Source organism: Scleropages formosus, chromosome 11, assembly GCF_900964775.1.
Source record: "Scleropages formosus chromosome 11, fSclFor1.1, whole genome shotgun sequence".
NCBI classification, from domain to species: Eukaryota; Metazoa; Chordata; class Actinopteri; order Osteoglossiformes; family Osteoglossidae; genus Scleropages; species Scleropages formosus.
In genome coordinates this window covers 21,261,953-21,280,334 of record NC_041816.1, presented here as the reverse complement: position 1 = coordinate 21,280,334, position 18,382 = coordinate 21,261,953, and the positions used below count along the sequence as shown (strand labels likewise).

The 18,382-nt window shown below is 43.6% G+C and overlaps 1 protein-coding gene across 18 annotated transcripts in view; it reads right to left on the bottom strand.

The window, feature by feature from the left end:
• The window catches only part of madd (MAP-kinase activating death domain), a 64,024-nt gene extending 49,109 nt beyond the window's left edge, over window positions 1–14,915 (bottom strand). For 10 of the 18 annotated variants that reach the window (XM_018763599.2, XM_018763604.2, XM_018763606.2 and 7 more), the window contains exons 1-3: window positions 14,655–14,913; window positions 2,047–2,279; window positions 485–1,099 (exon numbers count right to left, since the gene is read on the bottom strand). In XM_018763599.2, coding sequence (XP_018619115.2) covers window positions 485–1,099; window positions 2,047–2,105 — 674 coding nt within the window. In that variant the 5' untranslated portion in view covers window positions 2,106–2,279; window positions 14,655–14,913. Of the gene's footprint in view, window positions 1–484; window positions 1,100–2,046; window positions 2,280–7,895; window positions 8,064–14,470; window positions 14,504–14,654 lie in introns of those variants that run through there. The other 8 variants (XM_018763603.2, XM_018763609.2, XM_018763613.2 and 5 more) reach the window with 4 other exon arrangements.
• Between the last annotated feature and the right edge of the window lie 3,467 nt (window positions 14,916–18,382).

Genomic DNA, 18,382 nt, shown 5'->3' with positions numbered 1-18,382 from the left:
CTAACAGCAGTTGTAAACCCAGGCACTAATCCCAGGTGTACACACAAATAAAAAAAAAAAAAAAAAAAAATTCATCTCAGATGTACATGAGCAGCAATCCCCACTGTGACATCATTCCCAGTCTAACTCTAAACCCATGTCTTTGGACCACGGGAGGAGGAAGACCATGCGAATATGGAGAGGACATGTAAACTCTAGAGAGACTGAGTCGAATTCAAACCCACGTCCAAACCCAAAGCCAAAAAGCTGTGAGGCACCAGCACTACCTGCCATGACAGAGTGCTGCCAAGAGATGCCATAAAAAAACCAAAACAATCAATAAAATGACCTCAAGTGTCTAACCAAACAGAGACAATGGGACTAAGAATAAGCATGGAATTGGGAATTTCTTGACCACATGTAGAAACAAGCCTAACCCAGGTGTATTCACAAGACACACACACACACACACACACACAAAAAACTGTAGAAGCATAAGACCAACCTCTGAACGCCCTTGGGCACAATGGCCTTCTGGATAAGCCTCTCACTGCAACAGTCCACGAACCGCTTGAGGATGTAGAGGCACTCCCTGAAGGTGGAGAAGAAGGGGTAGTGGCTTAGGATGCACAGGGAGGTCAGGGTGCTATTGCGATTCCGTGGGGCAGGTCTGGCGCTCCGCTTGCGGCGAGGTGATCTGCCCGCATCGGGCCCTGGGTCAGCACCCGGGGGCGGCAGGGAAGAGCCGCTCTCCGAGCTCTCGCTGCCCGCCTCCTCCTGATTGGCGCTTGGCTCCCCAACCGGGGCAGCAGGTGTCCGGGGAGGCCTTTCCCGACTGCGCTGTCCCTCGGGCCTCTCTGGCTTGGCCAGGCGCCTCTGAAAAGAGCGGTAGAAGTTGACGCAGATGCCGTAGCGCGTCACACCCGAGTCCTTTTCTGTGAGCGTGAAGACGAACGAGGTATCATCCCGCAGGCTCATCCGTTTCTGCCGCACACTTAGGCACCCCTCGGGCTGGCAGAAGAACACCACGTCTGGCGGGAGCGGGAAGTCAGGGTGGTCCTCCAGAGGGTAGCGCCGCAGCAGTCGGGGCGTCTGGGCCACGCTGTCACTGCTTGGCTGCCTACGGTTAGAGAAACACAGTATCATCTCAATGTCGGACACACGGTACCATCTCGGTACCATCCACTAACACGGTACCAGGTCCGCAAACAATACGCAATTCAGTCGTTCTCAGAGACACACGGTGCTGTCTCATTCTCAGACGAATATCATCTAACATTCTGATACACGGGAGAGTGGATTTCCTGCCAAATACCTATTTTAGGATATTTCAAACCCCCCAGTTCTGTCATTAGTGGAACACCAAACCTCTGCCATTACGCTGTCACACTGTGGCACCAGCGTACCTCCTATGGCTGCAGTCTTCGAAAATGAGCTGGTTACTGGTATATTACTACATTACGTCTCATAAACCCCAAAAATTACTTATGGAGTGCAGGCTATTTTTAGTACATAAGCTCCTAAGCATCCTATGAGGCAGCAACTAATCCTCAGGACCCTAGACTGTTGTTCTCTATAGGATACGTGTTTACACTGATATCTACTCAAGTGACATACGGTGTTTATCTACTAGTCCAAGGTGACTTACAATGCTGGACACACTACACTAAACCCCCTGCAAACATACCCCACTTTATAGAACAGAGTCACGTAACACACACACATTGTGATAATGTGAGTATAACATTAATAGGATAAAACTCTGCAAGAGCATACAGAAAGTGTCAAGATGTGCGAGTGTGCGCGTGACAGTTGCTTTCTTAGGCGCTGAAATCAATCTGACGAGATGCAGCGAACCTATAAATGTGCTAAAAGGCAAACTGTACATTCAATAAATACTCATTTCACAAGATCAGCGGTCTGGTCAGGGATAACAACGTGGAGCAAGACATGAGGAATGGGAGATTTGTCTTCCAGAAAAGGAAGGAACTAGAGTAATTGTAAGTGTTAAAATTAAGTCCCTACTGCAGGCACCCTCTGAACGTTGCCAAAGGGAGCAGTACTCACCTGGCACCGACCACCACCAGGTAGTCCAGTAAGCGGGGGCATGGTTTCTTTTTCTCCATGTTTGAAACGGGAGCTCCTCTATGTCATTGCAACTTGGGCACAACACCAGCTCACTGGGTGTTGGCAATCCAGTGTGGAGACTGTAGAACTAGGAACAAGGGAGCCTCTCATAAGCCCTGAAAGTCATTCTGAATCCACGGATACTTGTACGTCTTGGAAAAGTGCAATACAACCTGGAGGGGGGGGTTAAGAAAAAAAAAAAAAACTGTAAATTAAGTGCCCTTTCAAAGTCAAATGCATTTTATTCACAGTGAAAAAGCACACAAATGCATTCAGGCATAAATATATATCGGAATCAAAGCAATGATTAACTTGAAAATAGAAAGTAAACAATTCTTAGATAAGAATTACTCATTAATTTTGCAGCAGTGCTGGGAAAGAATCAGGAGTTCTGTCACCCTGTAAAGCTGCTCTTTTGATTGCAAATCAACACACTAGAGCTTGAGACCCGACATCAAGGCTTCTCGTAGGCTTTCGAACGATGCCAAGGTGTCCAGAACTCGGGGCCCGGGCTCGAAGGTCGGCAAAGAGCAGATCACACCTCAAAGTGCTAATATGCTCTGGACCACGAGCCTCTGGGCGCTGATAGGCACTGAGCCAGTAACTGACTACCCAACCACCGAGGCAAAAGGAGACGATAGTAAGTGATAAAAAACGTTTCATTACATAACCGGAGCAGTTTCATGTTTTATTAAGAAACTTCCTGTCTTGTATAGTGTAAAATTATGCAAGTTCAACACTTCACCAAAGCATGGAAAACTTAATTACCGCATTAATTTACTTTCAATAGCCCTGCACTTCACTAGTATTATTGCACGTTTCAACTGCAATCGTGAAAAAAAAAACGACATCTGTTTAATTTCTTTCAAAGGAAAGATATTTTAAACTTTTCACCTATTCCTGCCACTTCTGCGACAAGATTCACAATCTGCCATACATTGACGGATATAAATAGTAGACACTGGTAGCAGTAACATCAGCAAGCTGTATATAGGACTCCAGCCTTAAAATACCAGCTGATTTGTGACAGCCATCCAATCAGAAATGGTTAGTCGTCACAAATGCGTAATGGTCCTCGGAAATAACGCTGTAAATTCTGCCAGCGTATTAGTGTAGACAGCTATAAGACGGTGTCCCTGAGAGAACCCATCCACTCCTCCGATAAGCATATTAAGAATGCAGGGATGGCTTAGCTTACAACCCCGTCTGCAAAGGTGATTCTGGCATTAGTGACGTTTCACACGGGCCCGTGGGTCTGGAGGTTCTGGCAGTACCACTTTGCACACTAGCAACAGTCTTCTGATAAGACTGCGACTCTAATATTGACTAAAATTGCTTTCTGGTGAGCAACTAAAGGCCATCAACAACGGGGGACACAAATCCTCCATCATCATCATCATCATCATCATCATCATTCTAGCAGGCCCTTCTTTCTATTAATTATTTTTATAATCACATTAATGTACTTTTCTTAAAGCTAAAAATTATATAAACAAATGGACGTTGTAAACAACAGGTTCTGAAACTCGCTCCTGATGCTAATGTCCGCGGAGCAACAAAACAGTGATCTAGCAAGACAAAATATTACAAGAACGACACAAAAACAATATGTTGGGGGAAGGCGCACGGCCTAATCTGTTCAATTAGCAAATAACAGCAAATGGATCTTGTTCTGCCCCTTTTAATTCATTTAAATGTAGACCTCTTCGCTTTCCAAATGACATTTAAAAAATAGAGTGCTTCCTATTTGAAAGGGAACGCACAAATCTGGGTAAGAATAATAGATGCTGCCAGATGTCCCCTCCAGATGAAAGATGCACCCTAAATGAACAGAGGCACAGCGGAGCAAGGATTGACAATCTGGACATGCAGCAGAACAGCCCCCTCAGGGCTACCAGGCCTCGATCTGGCCCAGGCGGTGATGTAGCTTGAAAAGACGCACCATCTGCGAGGCTACAAGCCAGAATGCGGTGCGGAGACAAGTGACGCCGCTTGCTTGCTTCTAGTCTTTGCAGATCATCAATGTAAAAAAGGCAGTAGGACATCTATTTCTGCAGATTGTGCAAGCAGCACAGTGATTTTCTCTTTTAAGACCAGGTCTTGTCTCCACCATGTCAGCCATGCCCTAGGATGTAGGCACCACGTAGTGAACATGCAGGCTTCCCTTTCTGTTGTTTTTTTCTTTATTATTATTATTTTAAATACCCAGTACAATAACACTGGGTAGAAACATTTGCATGAATCTGGCAAGCTTCCACAATCTAACCCTAACCTTAACCCTAACAAACACAATATTTGGTAGGCACAGAATGCAGCATAAAGCAGAAAACTGGCCCGAGGTGCATTGTTTAGGGTGCTCCAAAAAACCATCCCACCATCTCTGCACAGAAAGTAAAGTACAAGGTTCCTGGTGGGTTGCAGCGCATCCCCCGCCACCCCCAGTACACATCCCTCCGGCTGCAAGCCGTCACGTGTGCTTACATAGAGCAATGCAAAGTAAAATACAGGCTAGGATCCAGGAGAACGGATAGTCAAAAAAGGCATCAGCCCCGGAGACAATTTTGTTCTCTAGCCAGAGAACACAACCTTCCGGAGCCCCATGTTACCAAGATCCTTAAAGGGGCACTTCGCTTGTACGGCTTTTCACCATACTGGAAACGCTCATCAAAATACACCCCACCTCAACAATATGTCAACATACTCTGCTGAGAAAACCAATTAACATTAAACATAGATACATTGCATTTGACTGGGGATTTAACTCTTCTGGATTCGACCGCGTCGTGTAGGACGCTGGTTCCAACGTTTTGCTTCCCCTGTTGGAACCATCATCAGGGAGCTCCCACATCTTGTAAAGGCTAGATGTGAACTGGACTGTTCGACGAGGGTGGGTGTATTTATGGGCGGGATCGGGGTCGGAGGTCGTAGCGGGTGGTCCCGATAGGTGGTGCCCCTGCTGCGTTTTCCACTTGCGCTGTATCTTTCGTGTTACAGGTCGGCTCGTTGAATTTGCGTTATATGAATTACATTCATTTCACTCACACTTGTACAAGGCATCTGGCGACGTTAAGTTTGTATACTAAAAGCCACTTACAATTATTCAGCCATTTATCAACCAGGTGATTTTTACTGTATTAATTCAAGGCGAGTACCTTGATCAAGGGTACCACAGAAAGAGCAGGGATTCAGACGTGGCTGTTTCGACTGCAGAGGCAACGGGGCTAACGACAAGCTACCTGTCGCACCCTAAATTATGTGAAAAGAGCGAAAAGGTCCTTTAAATGAGTGTATAAAGCACTGCTGATCCTGAACTTAAGCAAAAATCTTCACTGCACTAAAACCTCTTTTGTAAGACCAAGCATTTTAAAGTGGGTGAAGTACTTTTTTTTTTTCCCCAGAGAAAAGCAAAAAAAAAAAAAAAAATTATGCTATTACAATTAAAAGATTAAAGCTCCATTAGACTGATGCGTAAACCCCGTGATGTTCGTTCTTCCTCACAAGGAAGGTGGGAGACATCTGCTAAACGTGCCGCATGTTCGCAGCTGCCCTCTCTCCCACCGTGTATCTCTATGCAGATTGGGGGTTATCTCATTACCTAAAAACCATTTACAGGTATTTTCCACTCTCTCCAAGTCTTCCCCCTGCTATCTGGAAGCCAGGTGTGGAATACTAAAACACGAGCCACGACCACGAAAGGAAAATTTTAGACTGGCATAAAATGGCCTGCGTGGTGCTTTACTATTGTCTGCATTCTAATGAGCGTTTGCAGACGAAAACAAACCCACGCAGCACGTCTCAGTGGCTTCATGTAGGGAGAAAAAGACTGCTGTATGTTCCTGAAGAACAGCGCTTGAGGGTTGACAGTTGCTTTGTGGTGTTATAAGTTCAGTGCCTGTCTCTGCGCAGGGAGGAATCAGAAACCCAGTCACCCAGCACAGATGGTCAGGGAATCAGCTCTACATCCATGTGACCCAACAATGTGCACCACAGGCCACTGAGAAGACAGAAGGATTCTGGACTCAGTGAGAAGCAAACACTGAAAGGAAAAAAACAAAAAAAAACCATAAGACCCATAAAAGAAACAGTAGAGACACTATTGATATGTGATGAGAATTTTTTGTTACGCACATCTATTGGCTTTCAAACAGACCTGACTCAATATGACAAGAACAACTCAAACCCCATATGAACCCATAAGATGAAAATGATAATAGACATTCGTGAACAAATTTCAGTGAAGACAAGCTTCCTCTGTTATATCAAAGTCTATATATATGTGTGTGTGTGTGTGTGTGTGTGTGTAAAACCCACAACAATTTTTTTTCTTTGTTTTTTTCGAAATGCATTGCATGATGACAACTGCAGCACAAACTGCATCACTGCTGTTTGTTGGAAGAAAAAATAGTAACACGAATTTGTCTAGCTAATAGTTTTAATGTTTGGAATAAATTGCGTGAAAGCTTTATTTAAAACAAGTAAATAAATCACTAACCTTTTACAAGAAAAAAATACGACTTAAAATCTATAACCGAACCTGCCTGACTTGATCTATAGTTAAATATATCCGATCCGATACCCAACTCATGCTGTACATCTCTTAGCAACGCTAAGAGATATCCATCTCAGTGTAACTTTTTAAAGGCCTGGACTGGTCAGTCTACTCATTTCACAGGTGGGTTGTGGGAGAGGTGCTAAATGGAAACTGCCAAACTGCCAGGGCTGTTCATACAAACATAAGCAGACCTAGAGTAAGAGCACATTGGAATAACTGCTACAGTTTACCTCTGCGTTTATACTTGGCAATACAGATTATCTAAATCAAATGCAACACTGCAAGATGAAATTTGAAAAAAGTCTTACAGGCCGGATACCTTAATGAAAAGCTGAAAATTAGTGTTCAGATGAACATCATGTATGAGTCTTCAGAACTTCATAATGACATTTTTCTATAGTGTCATAATCATAAAGACTTACGTCTTGTCCAAATGACATATTTGACTTCCAGAAACCGAATCATATCTGAGGCTCTGCAGCAAATCTAGTGAACTAATATATGACAACAAACAGTAGTCTTTAGCATCGTAACTGATGACGTGCAGAGAAATACCAAATACCAGTGTACTGCACAGCACTGATGCTGCACTCTTTGAATGATGCACCATATTTCAGCTCTTTAATTAATCTCTTTTACTTACACAATTCTCTCATTCATTTAAAAAAAAAAAAAAAAAAAAAATGCTGTAACGGCTAAAACAGAATTTTTGAAGTTTTTTCCCATATGAATGAGAAAAGATTTCTCTTGTTTATGAGCACCTAGCAGCATATTGCCCCTCGTTGTTAAATTACCACGATATTAAGTTAAAATCTTACCTTTAACGCATTGGCACCTGATGTGGACTTGCAGTGAAGAAATGAAGGTAGCAAAGGAAGAAAAAAGCAAGACAGGAGTAGAAGGAAGTGTTTTTGCTGAAAGCGGGTGCATGAGGAATGGCTGTGGTAAACCAGTTGGAAACTGGCACAATTATATGCTGAGGTGTCTTGTTTGGTCGCACTCCATGTCTCCGTCCCAAGGGCTGCCTTTGACTCAGCATTAGGATAAATAAATCGATTTGATGGATAATGGCAGCAGTGCACGGGGGGTGGGGGGAGGATCAGCTGACAAAGGATAAAGCAAAGTAGATGAGACAAGGGAACTGGGCACCATGGTACAACCAGTGTTTTTCACGACCTCTGCCATCAGTATAAAGCGTAGACTGCGTTCACGGGGCAGGTGTATTTTTCACACTTACGTGCCAAAAAAGAGGTCACTCTTCAGAAGAAGGTCGCTTCAAGATTCTTGGTGGGCAACAACTTACTGAGCTTCTGCAGAACAACCGCGAGGTTCTGGATGAAGTGATAATACGAGCCTCCGGCCCCGTCGCTCTGAATTCCGACAGTACTTCTGACGACTTATTTACTCCATCTTTATAATCCGCCACCCGGAAATGAACTAGGGTAAAGTGGACGGCCAAGAATCCATTTCCGGTGCGGGGAACACGGCCCCGGGAGACGCCGCGGCGCGTGATCTGCACGCCTTCCGCCATTTCCCCACACCCACCCCCACCGCTACCGTTAGCCCCAAGGTAATCTGATTCAGCTTGGTTGCCGCAGCAACCCAATCTGCTTTTCTTCGCAGCTTCGACAGCGAGTGCTATTTTTAATCAAAACACTACTGACCCCAACACAAATGGGCACAGAAAACGGGGGAGAAACGGCCCTTTGTTGATAATGTATATGCAAATCAGGCTTAATTAGTATCCGAGTAAACATAGCCTTGTCAAGATGCAGCCAGCTGCTGCCGTAGAGGCAGCTGTAACTGCAACACAGCTAAACACAGGGCAAAGAGGCAAAGACAGGAGCTAAGACACCATTACTTGCATTTCACTCCTTTTCACGCTCACAGCTGCCAGGTAACGGCAGTGTTATTTCATGGTGAGAACGGTCCAAACTAGTCCTGAAGCCAACAGTAATGCAAAGAGCATAACAACACGAGAATAACGCGATGGCACGAAATAAAAACGTATATCTGTGTAATAGGGTCGTAAGGAAGTAGAGCAGTTGTTCACATGAGTCAACTAATGTCTTTTTTTTGGCTTTGAAAAGCAAGGCTGTAGATATGACAAATATTATGGTTAAGCACACACGCAACGCATAAAGGTGCCGTGAAATTGAGTTGTGACTCCGAACGGTCTGCAGCCCAAGCCCTGTTTGCCGTAGCTTTACTAGAACACCGACTGAAGCGTTACACCCTGAACGGTAAACCGTCTTTCTTGACTTCTCCCAGCCTACTCCTTCCGCACAGTCAGCTCGCCATTACCTACAGTACCGAGCGCAAAAAGAAACGAGAACAAACACTACCACAAGAAGCTTAGACATAGAGGTCAAGTATTGAATAAAAAAATTAAAAAAAAAAAAAAAAAATTGAGTGTCCCTTCAAACCATAAAATTGTGTGGCAAGCACAACTTTTCTGAGGATATGTGATTAAGATGAAAGGTTAAGGCTTTGTCAAAGAACCGTTATTAACTTAGAGCAGCAATTGTGTTCTTGAGCTGGAAGCACAAATTAATTCTGAAATTAATGTACTTTGAAGCATTAAGATAAACATTTGTAAATCGCTTATAACATTTCCGAAGAGTACGGAACATTGTTAAAAGCTCTGGGTATTAGAGGTTGAATAGTTTGGAGCCGATGAGGAGCAAATCTCGGATTTTCACAGAGCCGTCTCTGTACTGAAACACTTGTTCGGCTTCTTTTGCTGAACATATGCATAGGGCGCCAGGAAAAGGTGGAAGTTCTCGATAAAGCAGTCGCCGTTGCATTTTTTTTTTAAAACCCGACATCAAAGGGAGTGCTGTTTACAGTGAGTGGGAGGCTCGATCCACATGTTCACAGTTTCACTGGAGGACAAAAATGCAGTTTTAAGTGCACACAATTTTAAATGCCCTGAGAAAGCGGTGATATAATCCACTTAGAATCGATTAATGCGATAGTTCAAGAGTTTGATCATCTGCAATTACATAACCTCCCCATCTGATCGGACAGGCACGTTTTACGTTGTGTGTCTTGCGATTCATCACGCAGCAAAGAAATAAATAAATAACTGAGCAGCAGGCATGTTTTTCCCATGCCAATACTGCATTTGACCCAAACGAGCTTCTACGAGCCATTTCCACATTTCTGTTAATATGGGTTACGGGTTGCAGCTGGGACCAGGACCACACATGGTCCTTCCTTTGGTACTAATGTATCTCTAGTAACGACAGAAATGCTGACCCTACAAGATTATATAAGACAACCCAAGCAGAAGAACCAGAAGCAGTGCTATTGCATTTTTTCCATGCATATAATTTTGGTCAATCCTTCAGTGAAAAAGAAACGCCTTTATAAGGATGTGCTGGTGGTCTTCCTCAACTTCAAAAATGTAGTGCAAACTGGGAGTTCAAAGTAACTGCGAGAATTCGCATCTTGGACCCAAAATTATTCAGATTGAAAATGAAAAGATGAAAAGTGAACCCCACCTGACTGACTCTCAATGATAAGGAAATCGGTCAGTGTTTGAGAAGGACAACCAAAACACCTTAGTCCCCTTAGAAGCACAGTTCACATGGCACTCACCACTGCCAAATAGAGTCACAAATGAACACAGATCCAAGAGTTAGGGAAAGGTTACCACAGTCCTCAAGTTACTCCTCAGTTTTTACACACCCTTGTGAAAGCATACTACAGCCACGTTACAGTTAAGGACAAACCCAAGATGACTGCGCAATCAGGCCGCCTTCGGAGACCCAACACCAAATTCAGAAGTAGCAGTCTAGTCCACCAAGAATGCTTAATCCATGTTAAATCCCACATTATCAAATTATCTACTGCCTATAAAAAAACCCAAAAGGCTACAGGCCCTGTTCGTGCCAGATTCCTCCTGCTGTAGCAATCATGGGGGAGTTCAGGTGGAAAATCACGCTGGTGTGGAAACCCCGCCAAGACAAATTTCATCACGTTGATGAGACAGCTCGCCTCGATGTGTCGGCAAATGTGTCTGAAGGCATTTGCTTTTTCGCCATTTAAATTTCACCTAGTCAAACAGAGCATTTCTATTCCAGTCTCTTAGCTACCAGTGTTTACATTTCGTTTAGCAAGAGGAGAGGAAGCACAGTGCTGCTGAGAACAACATTGAGACTGATAATGATTACTTTTACTATATGGAAGCAGTAACAATAACCACCCCTAAATTACTTTTAAATTGGTTTATTAAGGTGCAAGCAGTGATGCACATGTTCTTCATGCAAAAAAACAGCAAGAGCTGAAGATGCAGGCCTTACAACCCATTGACTTCTCTATATTCAACTATAAATTTTTTGCTCCCTAGCACGGGCGCTTAATTTAGCACAGATCATAATGCCTCATCATCCTCTCAACAATCCCCTTGACTGATTCACCTCGGTTTCACTGTGGCCTCATTTGTACTATATATCTAAATCATGTTGAACAAATACCATATTTTAACAGCTCAAACTTTCACCATACAAGAAGAAAACCCTGGCATTTATGTGCTGAGTTTTTTTTTTTTGGGATGCCTTAAAATGTCAGGAACTTAGCAGTAGTATACACAAACATGCATGTAGGAGGACAAGCAGATTCATATGGCTGATGTACTGGAGTAATAACAGAGTGTCTGAAATGAGAAAGAAACCTGTAATTTGCAATTTGCATATCAGTTAATACTTGACAACCAATGAATCCTTCGGGGGAAAAAAAAAGTACACCTAGGACATACAGTAAAATGCGCGCATATCTGCATGGGTATAGCTGCAGTTGAGTGCAGCAACTTCCGCCTTCAGACAAGCTGACACTGGACTGCTCTTGTGTAACTTAGGCCAAAAAAACTGGCACGTGGCTCTGCAAACACAAGAACAGTCAAGGCAAGCATGAAGGTACTGTCGCCTGTACGAATTCACCCTTTCAATTCGGTGTATCGCAAGCAACCTTCATTGAAAAAATATGCCGAACCAACAATCTTCCCAGAATCTTTGAAACAAACTGCAAGTTTGTTTGAGAAAAGCGAGGAATTTCCCATAATTCACCTTCAAAACCAAACAAAGGAAATAATGCATTTCACAGTAAAACTCGATACTCGCAGCACCTATTCAATGAGCCAGAGCTCTTCAACAGTCCACGACGCTACTTGAGCTACTTTCATTACTTCCACCAGTCAATGGTAAAATGAGGAATGAATATACATGTAAGACACACAAAACTGAACCATACAGTAGAGTTACTTTAAAAAAAAAAAAAAATCATAAATCCTGTCTCTTTCTTGATGTGTGATGTATGCAGAAATTACTACACCGCACTGTAGCTCTTATGGTTCAGCCCACTAACAGGGGAAACGTGTCAGTGTAAACTGATATACGTTATTAAGTAATACACAGTCTGAAAACTGGTTTATTCCAACTCTGTATTTTATCAGATGATACAGGTATCTGCAAGTCTGGTACTGTGATATGAGATTCAAGAAACAATTTATTTTGTATCATAACAAAATGAACAACGACAGTAAGAATAAGCCAAAAATATTTTCTCACCGTCATGTCTGACTCAAAAACAGAATACCACAATACAAAGAAGTGTTTTTTTTTTTTTTTTTTTATGGAACCAAGAATAGTTTGTCATTAAACCATCGTGGATCAGCGTGTATCCAATTCAGACTCGTGTAATTCGGATGGCAATGAATGTGAAAGACAAAAATAATGAAAAACACTAACTGCAAAGCTCACAGCAAAAGTAAGGGTAGTACAAAGTAAAAATATAAAATGGTATACCAAGGCAACGTCCCCAGATATGCCACGTAAAGCTAACAAGTCCTCAACTTGACATTAAAACAAGTTTGTACATTTCCACTCTCTCTGGCATTGCGTGAATAAAAGGAAACAGGAAATTGCGGGGCTGTACTGGTAATTGTTTCTTGAACATTCCTCCCTTGTAATGACTGACTATTACAGGGTTGGACTGAGCTTAGGTTCAGGCATGTCTCACTTTTAATCTTCACATGGATTTTCGAGCTGCAGTTTATTGTCATTTTCTTTGAGGATGCCAGAATCAATATTGAAGAAAAAACATTGCCTTGAGCCTTTGGAAAGCGGTTCGAACTTTTCAACCCCCTCTTCATCCATATCCTTGCACGCCGCATCAAGCTCCGCCAACAGCCAAACTGACGCAACTCTGTCACCCGTCAGCCTCGCAGTGGCAACTCCTTTTGATAATACAACATCAATGCACACGGCAAACAAAGCAGTTCCTGCCGACACCGAAAAACCCGTCGTCCGCACCAGTGCGAACAGTAACGTGCACGATCTGCGCTCCCGCTTGCCGTATTGTCTGGAATGACATCAAAATAAATCATCAGTGGGACTTCGTGTCCCACCGGCACAGCAGAGCTCTGCCCTCTGTTAGGCTATTCCTAATTTAGTTCCTTCCGCTCCTAAGTGGTGCGTGTCAGAGCTCGCAAGGGGAGAGCAGGAGAGCCAGCCTAGAAGGTAAACAAGGTGTCACAGGTCTAATGCCTGAGCGAAAGGGAAGGAACGGTTCACTACAAACAAGTCTGCACGGGGTGTGTGTGTGTGTGTGTGTGTGTGTGTGTGTGTGTGTGTCACTCTCACAAACGGGTGAACAATGGCTGGTGTTTCTCTACAAGTTGCTTTTGATTTCTAAATTTAAGAATAAGCTTTTACTATATATATACACACACACACACACATTTGGATGTGAAATTTAGAGACGCACTCTTGACAGCTATGACCCTGCACTGGACAAGCGTTTATTGGTAACGGATGGATCGATGGATGACTGGGGTGAGTGCGTGAAATTTAGGGATTTCAGCTGCTAAAACAGGATGTTTCGTACATTTCACAGCATACAGAAATGTTACACCCCTCGAAATGATTGTGCGATTATATATATCATTGCATTTGGAAACCATTACAATTCCACGCTCACACGTTCGGCCGGAGCACAGACACTCCGTGAGGCCACACCACGATGACCTTGACTTGATGAACTTGGACTGAATTGGACCCCCCCTCCAGCCTCATTACACAGGACCTCGGGACCTGCAAGGCTACATTGACACCGGTGACATGTCACCGAGGACCTCACATGGATGAGAAGCATCTTCATGATGCTGCATCATGATCTCCACCCCTACGGAGCTCAGCCTAGTTATACTGCCAACGAACGGCCCTACACATCAGCACTAAACCGCGTTACAGTGTACACCACACAATCACCGTGGTTGCGGCACCATGCGGTCACACCTGGCGCTGAGCGCAGCGGACACGCGCGCCTTTGCACTCCGCACAACCAAAGACATAAACAAACATTTATATTATGTATAGGAGCACGGCGCCGCAAGTGGCGACGGATGCGAGCGGTGGGTCCGCGAACGCGCGGGGCTGCGCCCAAACCGGGCATCGCTGCCACCCCACCTGGTCATCTGTGTGACTGACCACAACGTCCATTGTCAACGGATCCATCGCAAGCCGGCGCCACCTGACCCATTTAAAGTGCAAAACATGGTAATAATCATCATGTCTAAGTTCAGACGTAACATTGTAACACCGATGGGGAAATCGACCGCGTCCGATGAGCACCAGACATCACCAGGCTGCGCTTATTTATTTATAATACAAATTTGCAACGTATGTTCACACCCCGGCGCTCGGTCATTTGCATCGGCGGTATTTAACACCGGCGAGGGGGGAGTGACACGCCGAAGGAGCACGGGCTGATCGCCTGCTTCGGCTGGACTGCTGGGGGTCACGTACGTACCACGGTTTTCGAGCTTTCTGGAGCTGCTACCGGACAGTAACGCTCCGACAGCGAGCGACGCCTCGTCTCCCGCGCGCCGCAGCCGTTCACGTGTGCGTAAAACGAGCCGCGTCGAGCACGAGGCAGCGAAAGCCACCCCGATCCGAGGAGGCGTCAAAAAAGCTGCGGTGTACCGTTCGCTTACCTGCGCGAGCTGGCTTTGTGTGCGGCGCGATGTCTCGGTTACGATCCACGCACGTTGCGCGCGCGCGCGCGCGCACACGCACTCACGCACGCACGCACATACATACACACCCATACAGACACACGCGGCACTGGCTGTGTGTGTGTGTCCGGATCCTATGCCCCTCGATCCCGCGACCACCATGAACCGTAGAGCCGATCGGCTCTGCTCCGGGACGCTCTCGCGCCGAGCTGTCACGGGCTGCGGGGAGTTCCGCATTGACCGTAGGGTGGGGAACCGCTCCTACCATTTGACCGTAGGGGGACGTCGCCAAGGACGGATGTTGCAGCGAGGGGCTTCGGTTATAAACTTTCCCTCTATTATTCTTTCGGTACATGTTCCTCGCGTGCACGCGCGCGCGTGTGTTTCGTCGCCCAATAAATCGGCGATATGCAGACAGTCGCAGCGACGTTTATTCGCCGTTCTCCACCACGGTTTGCGTGTCGTTAACCCACGACGAAAATGTAACGATTACTTGCAACGCGGGTCGCTTAGCAGCGGGAATTACCGATACGAAATATTTATCCCGTTTCTCAAGAATAAATATAAAAATGCGGCCCGGTGTTTGTCTGGAGTCGTCATTTCGTTTCACAGTTTTTGGCCGAACGATCGCTCTCCCTCGTCTGTGTGCAGTAATAGTACATCCCAGAGGTTCGCGGCGCTCGGAGCGGGACTCGACCTCAACACCCTGCGGATGCGCGGCGGGCCTTTTTTTTTTTTTTTTTTTTTTGTCTACTCCACAGCACTGCTGACGAGCTCACTGAGACTGCGTCGTAAAGTTGGCAGTATTACTACTTGTTACTACAGTTCAGCCCGGCTGTGCAGTAGTAACGACGTCCCAGGCATGGTGGTATTAACCAGTGGAGTGGCCAGGCCGTGATGTTGAGCGCTAGCTAACTGTCTGCGCGATCTCACTCCACAGATGCGCCACCGCCGGTCAAACTTTCGCTGGGTTCCACGGCCTGGCTGTTGCTCTGTACATTAAATGTGTTGGACCCGTCCGTTGTAATGGAGATGCAGAGAAACAACGAATAAGGCCAGTTGTGAGTCATTGCGCCCTCTAGAGGAACACTGTGAGAATGCATGTTCTCTCAGCGCAGTACACTTACTTATTCTTACTGTCAACGTTTACTTTGCTCATTGTGACCTTGATTTACTCATTTATACAACAGGATGTTATTAGTATAGGGCAGTTGGTAGTGTAGTGGTTACAGCTACTGCCGTTGGAAGCAAAGGTCTCAGGTATGATGCCCACCTCCAGTTGTAGTACTCCTGAGCAAGGTCCTTACCCTAAAATTACACAGCTGTTTAAATGGGTAAATAACTGTAAATACCTTAACATTGTAAGTTGCTTTGGAAAACCAAAAAAAAATCAGCTCAATGAAGAAATGTAAATGTGGTGTTATCAGTTCAAGTATAGTACCTTAATCAATGGTACTATAGCAGGAATGGTTTCAACCCCCGAGCTTTTAGAATGTTGAATCAGCGCTATCAACAATCCTGGCTGCTCCCCGTTAATTTTATTTCATTCTTTGTAATCAGCCCTGACACTTCCTCTGGAATTGCCTGCTCCTTCTGTATTATGCATTGGAAAGGTGGTAGTAGTAAATGAGGTAAGAATTCAATTGATAGTTTACACTGGGTGGGCTGACAAACTGCAATGGATGTCATGCTTTAATTGAAACAAAACAGATTAGAATTAAGTGAATGTTTAAATAACAGTATGTCAAAACAGAAGACCGAATAAATTTTTTTTTTTTTTTTAATTTATGAACCTAAATAGTCTGTCACTTCAAGATCACTGGAATGAAGAGCAAAACACACCGAAGCATAATATCCCACTTGAACAAGACTGAGGATTTTATTTTACACCACTCCCAAAACAAGCATACAGTACATAGCTGGGGCTAACAATATAGCTTTATTGAATTTTTTGACGTACAAATAAAACAGAATGAAAAACAAATTAAGGCTGACAAGATGTTTTCTTTTCCGTTTAAATATACCCCATATATCAGCATTTCTTAATCCGAAATACAGTGACCAACACTAAAAAAAATGCTGTATGTTCCAACCATTTTATTGTGTGGACTTGACTGATTCTTTAAACAAACATATAGAAAATGTGGGGTCATTAAATATAAACCCAAGTGTATAAATGGATGTGTTTTTTTTTTTTTTTCCATTCGTGCCAATAATCAAGTTGTCACCTCAATCTATAAATAAATTATATTTGTTAATATAAACACACCAATTTGTCACAAAGATTGACAGGAATGTTGGAGCTGTATCCAATCACGACCAGAACTCAATTAACATTACAATCAACCAAAATTATGACTTCATTACAAACATAAACCAGTAAAAACTGGGCCTCTGAACCAGAATTTGGGAAATCCTGCTTTAGAAGCCCAGCAAAGGCTGTAAAAATGAATTAATATTAAATTAACAATGGCAGTATAAAGAGAAGCTGGGTAACCCCAGGATCATTTCTACTGTATGGAACCAACTATAATCACAAAAGCATTTCCATATTTTCAGGAATGGGTACAGCCTTAACAGCAACCTTAAAAAAAAAAAAAAAATTTAACAATGTATCAAATAAATACATTCCCCTTCTGGGGTGTATTACATTAAGACTTGTCTACCAGCTATTTAATTATAGACATCTGGATCTATCAGGGTGGTTTTACATATCAGAAGAACAAAATACTAATATAAATAAATCTTCATTTTTATATTCGTTGTGATTTTCTCTTTTGCTAGGACTTAAAAAACTTAGATGTATAAAAATACATAACAGCTACAAAAACTGATCAAACAAAAATGCATTTGCCAACAATTCTGTCAGAAATGCAGTTATACTAAACTAATGAAGTTAATATTAGCTTTATTTAAAACATTTTATTTTACAATATTTTAACAAGGGTAAATTGTCACAATATCACAACAGAACCATGGTAAGGAATTTTAGGCCCAGAATTTAAAGCCAAGCTACTTGACCAGAAGGCTAACACTCAGCAGCTACATGGAGGTTAGAACTCAAGATTTCACTATAGGTTAAACCAAAAAAATATGGACATGTCTTTCTGGTGACTATCCCACTTAAGAACCCTTTGCAGATACTTTTTAGACAATGCTGTCCTCGGTGTCTGGTGTTGGTAGCCAGTCGCTATCCTCGATGTTGGATGAAAATCATATTAGTAAACAGACAGATAATTGCCTAGGGACAAGAAAGCAAGTGTGTACCTGTCCACAGAAAACTGGAGGAAAGCTTTCTGCATAATCTATGAAACCGCTCCAAGACTTAAGTGAATTCAGTCATGTTTCCTTCTATAAATCAATCTATTTACAAGTTGTACTTTAGCACTTTGATGGGTGTTTCAATTCTCTTGCTTGAGTACATTTCTTTTTTATCCCTTGTCTTGGTCAAGATGTACAGTACAATGCAATGACTTTCATCAAGACATCCTGTACAGCCAGTCTTCAAGGGCACTTGAAAACAAAGCTTCACTCTATGGAGGGGTACAATAGTTCAACATGTAATTATACATCTTAAAAGAGGATTATAAAAGCAACTGAGTGCATTATCCAGGTGCTCTGGTTTCCTCTCCCAGTCTAAACACATGTCTTTTAGGTAACTGTTGCCTCTAAACTGCCCGTAGCAGAATGTGTGACTGCATGACTGG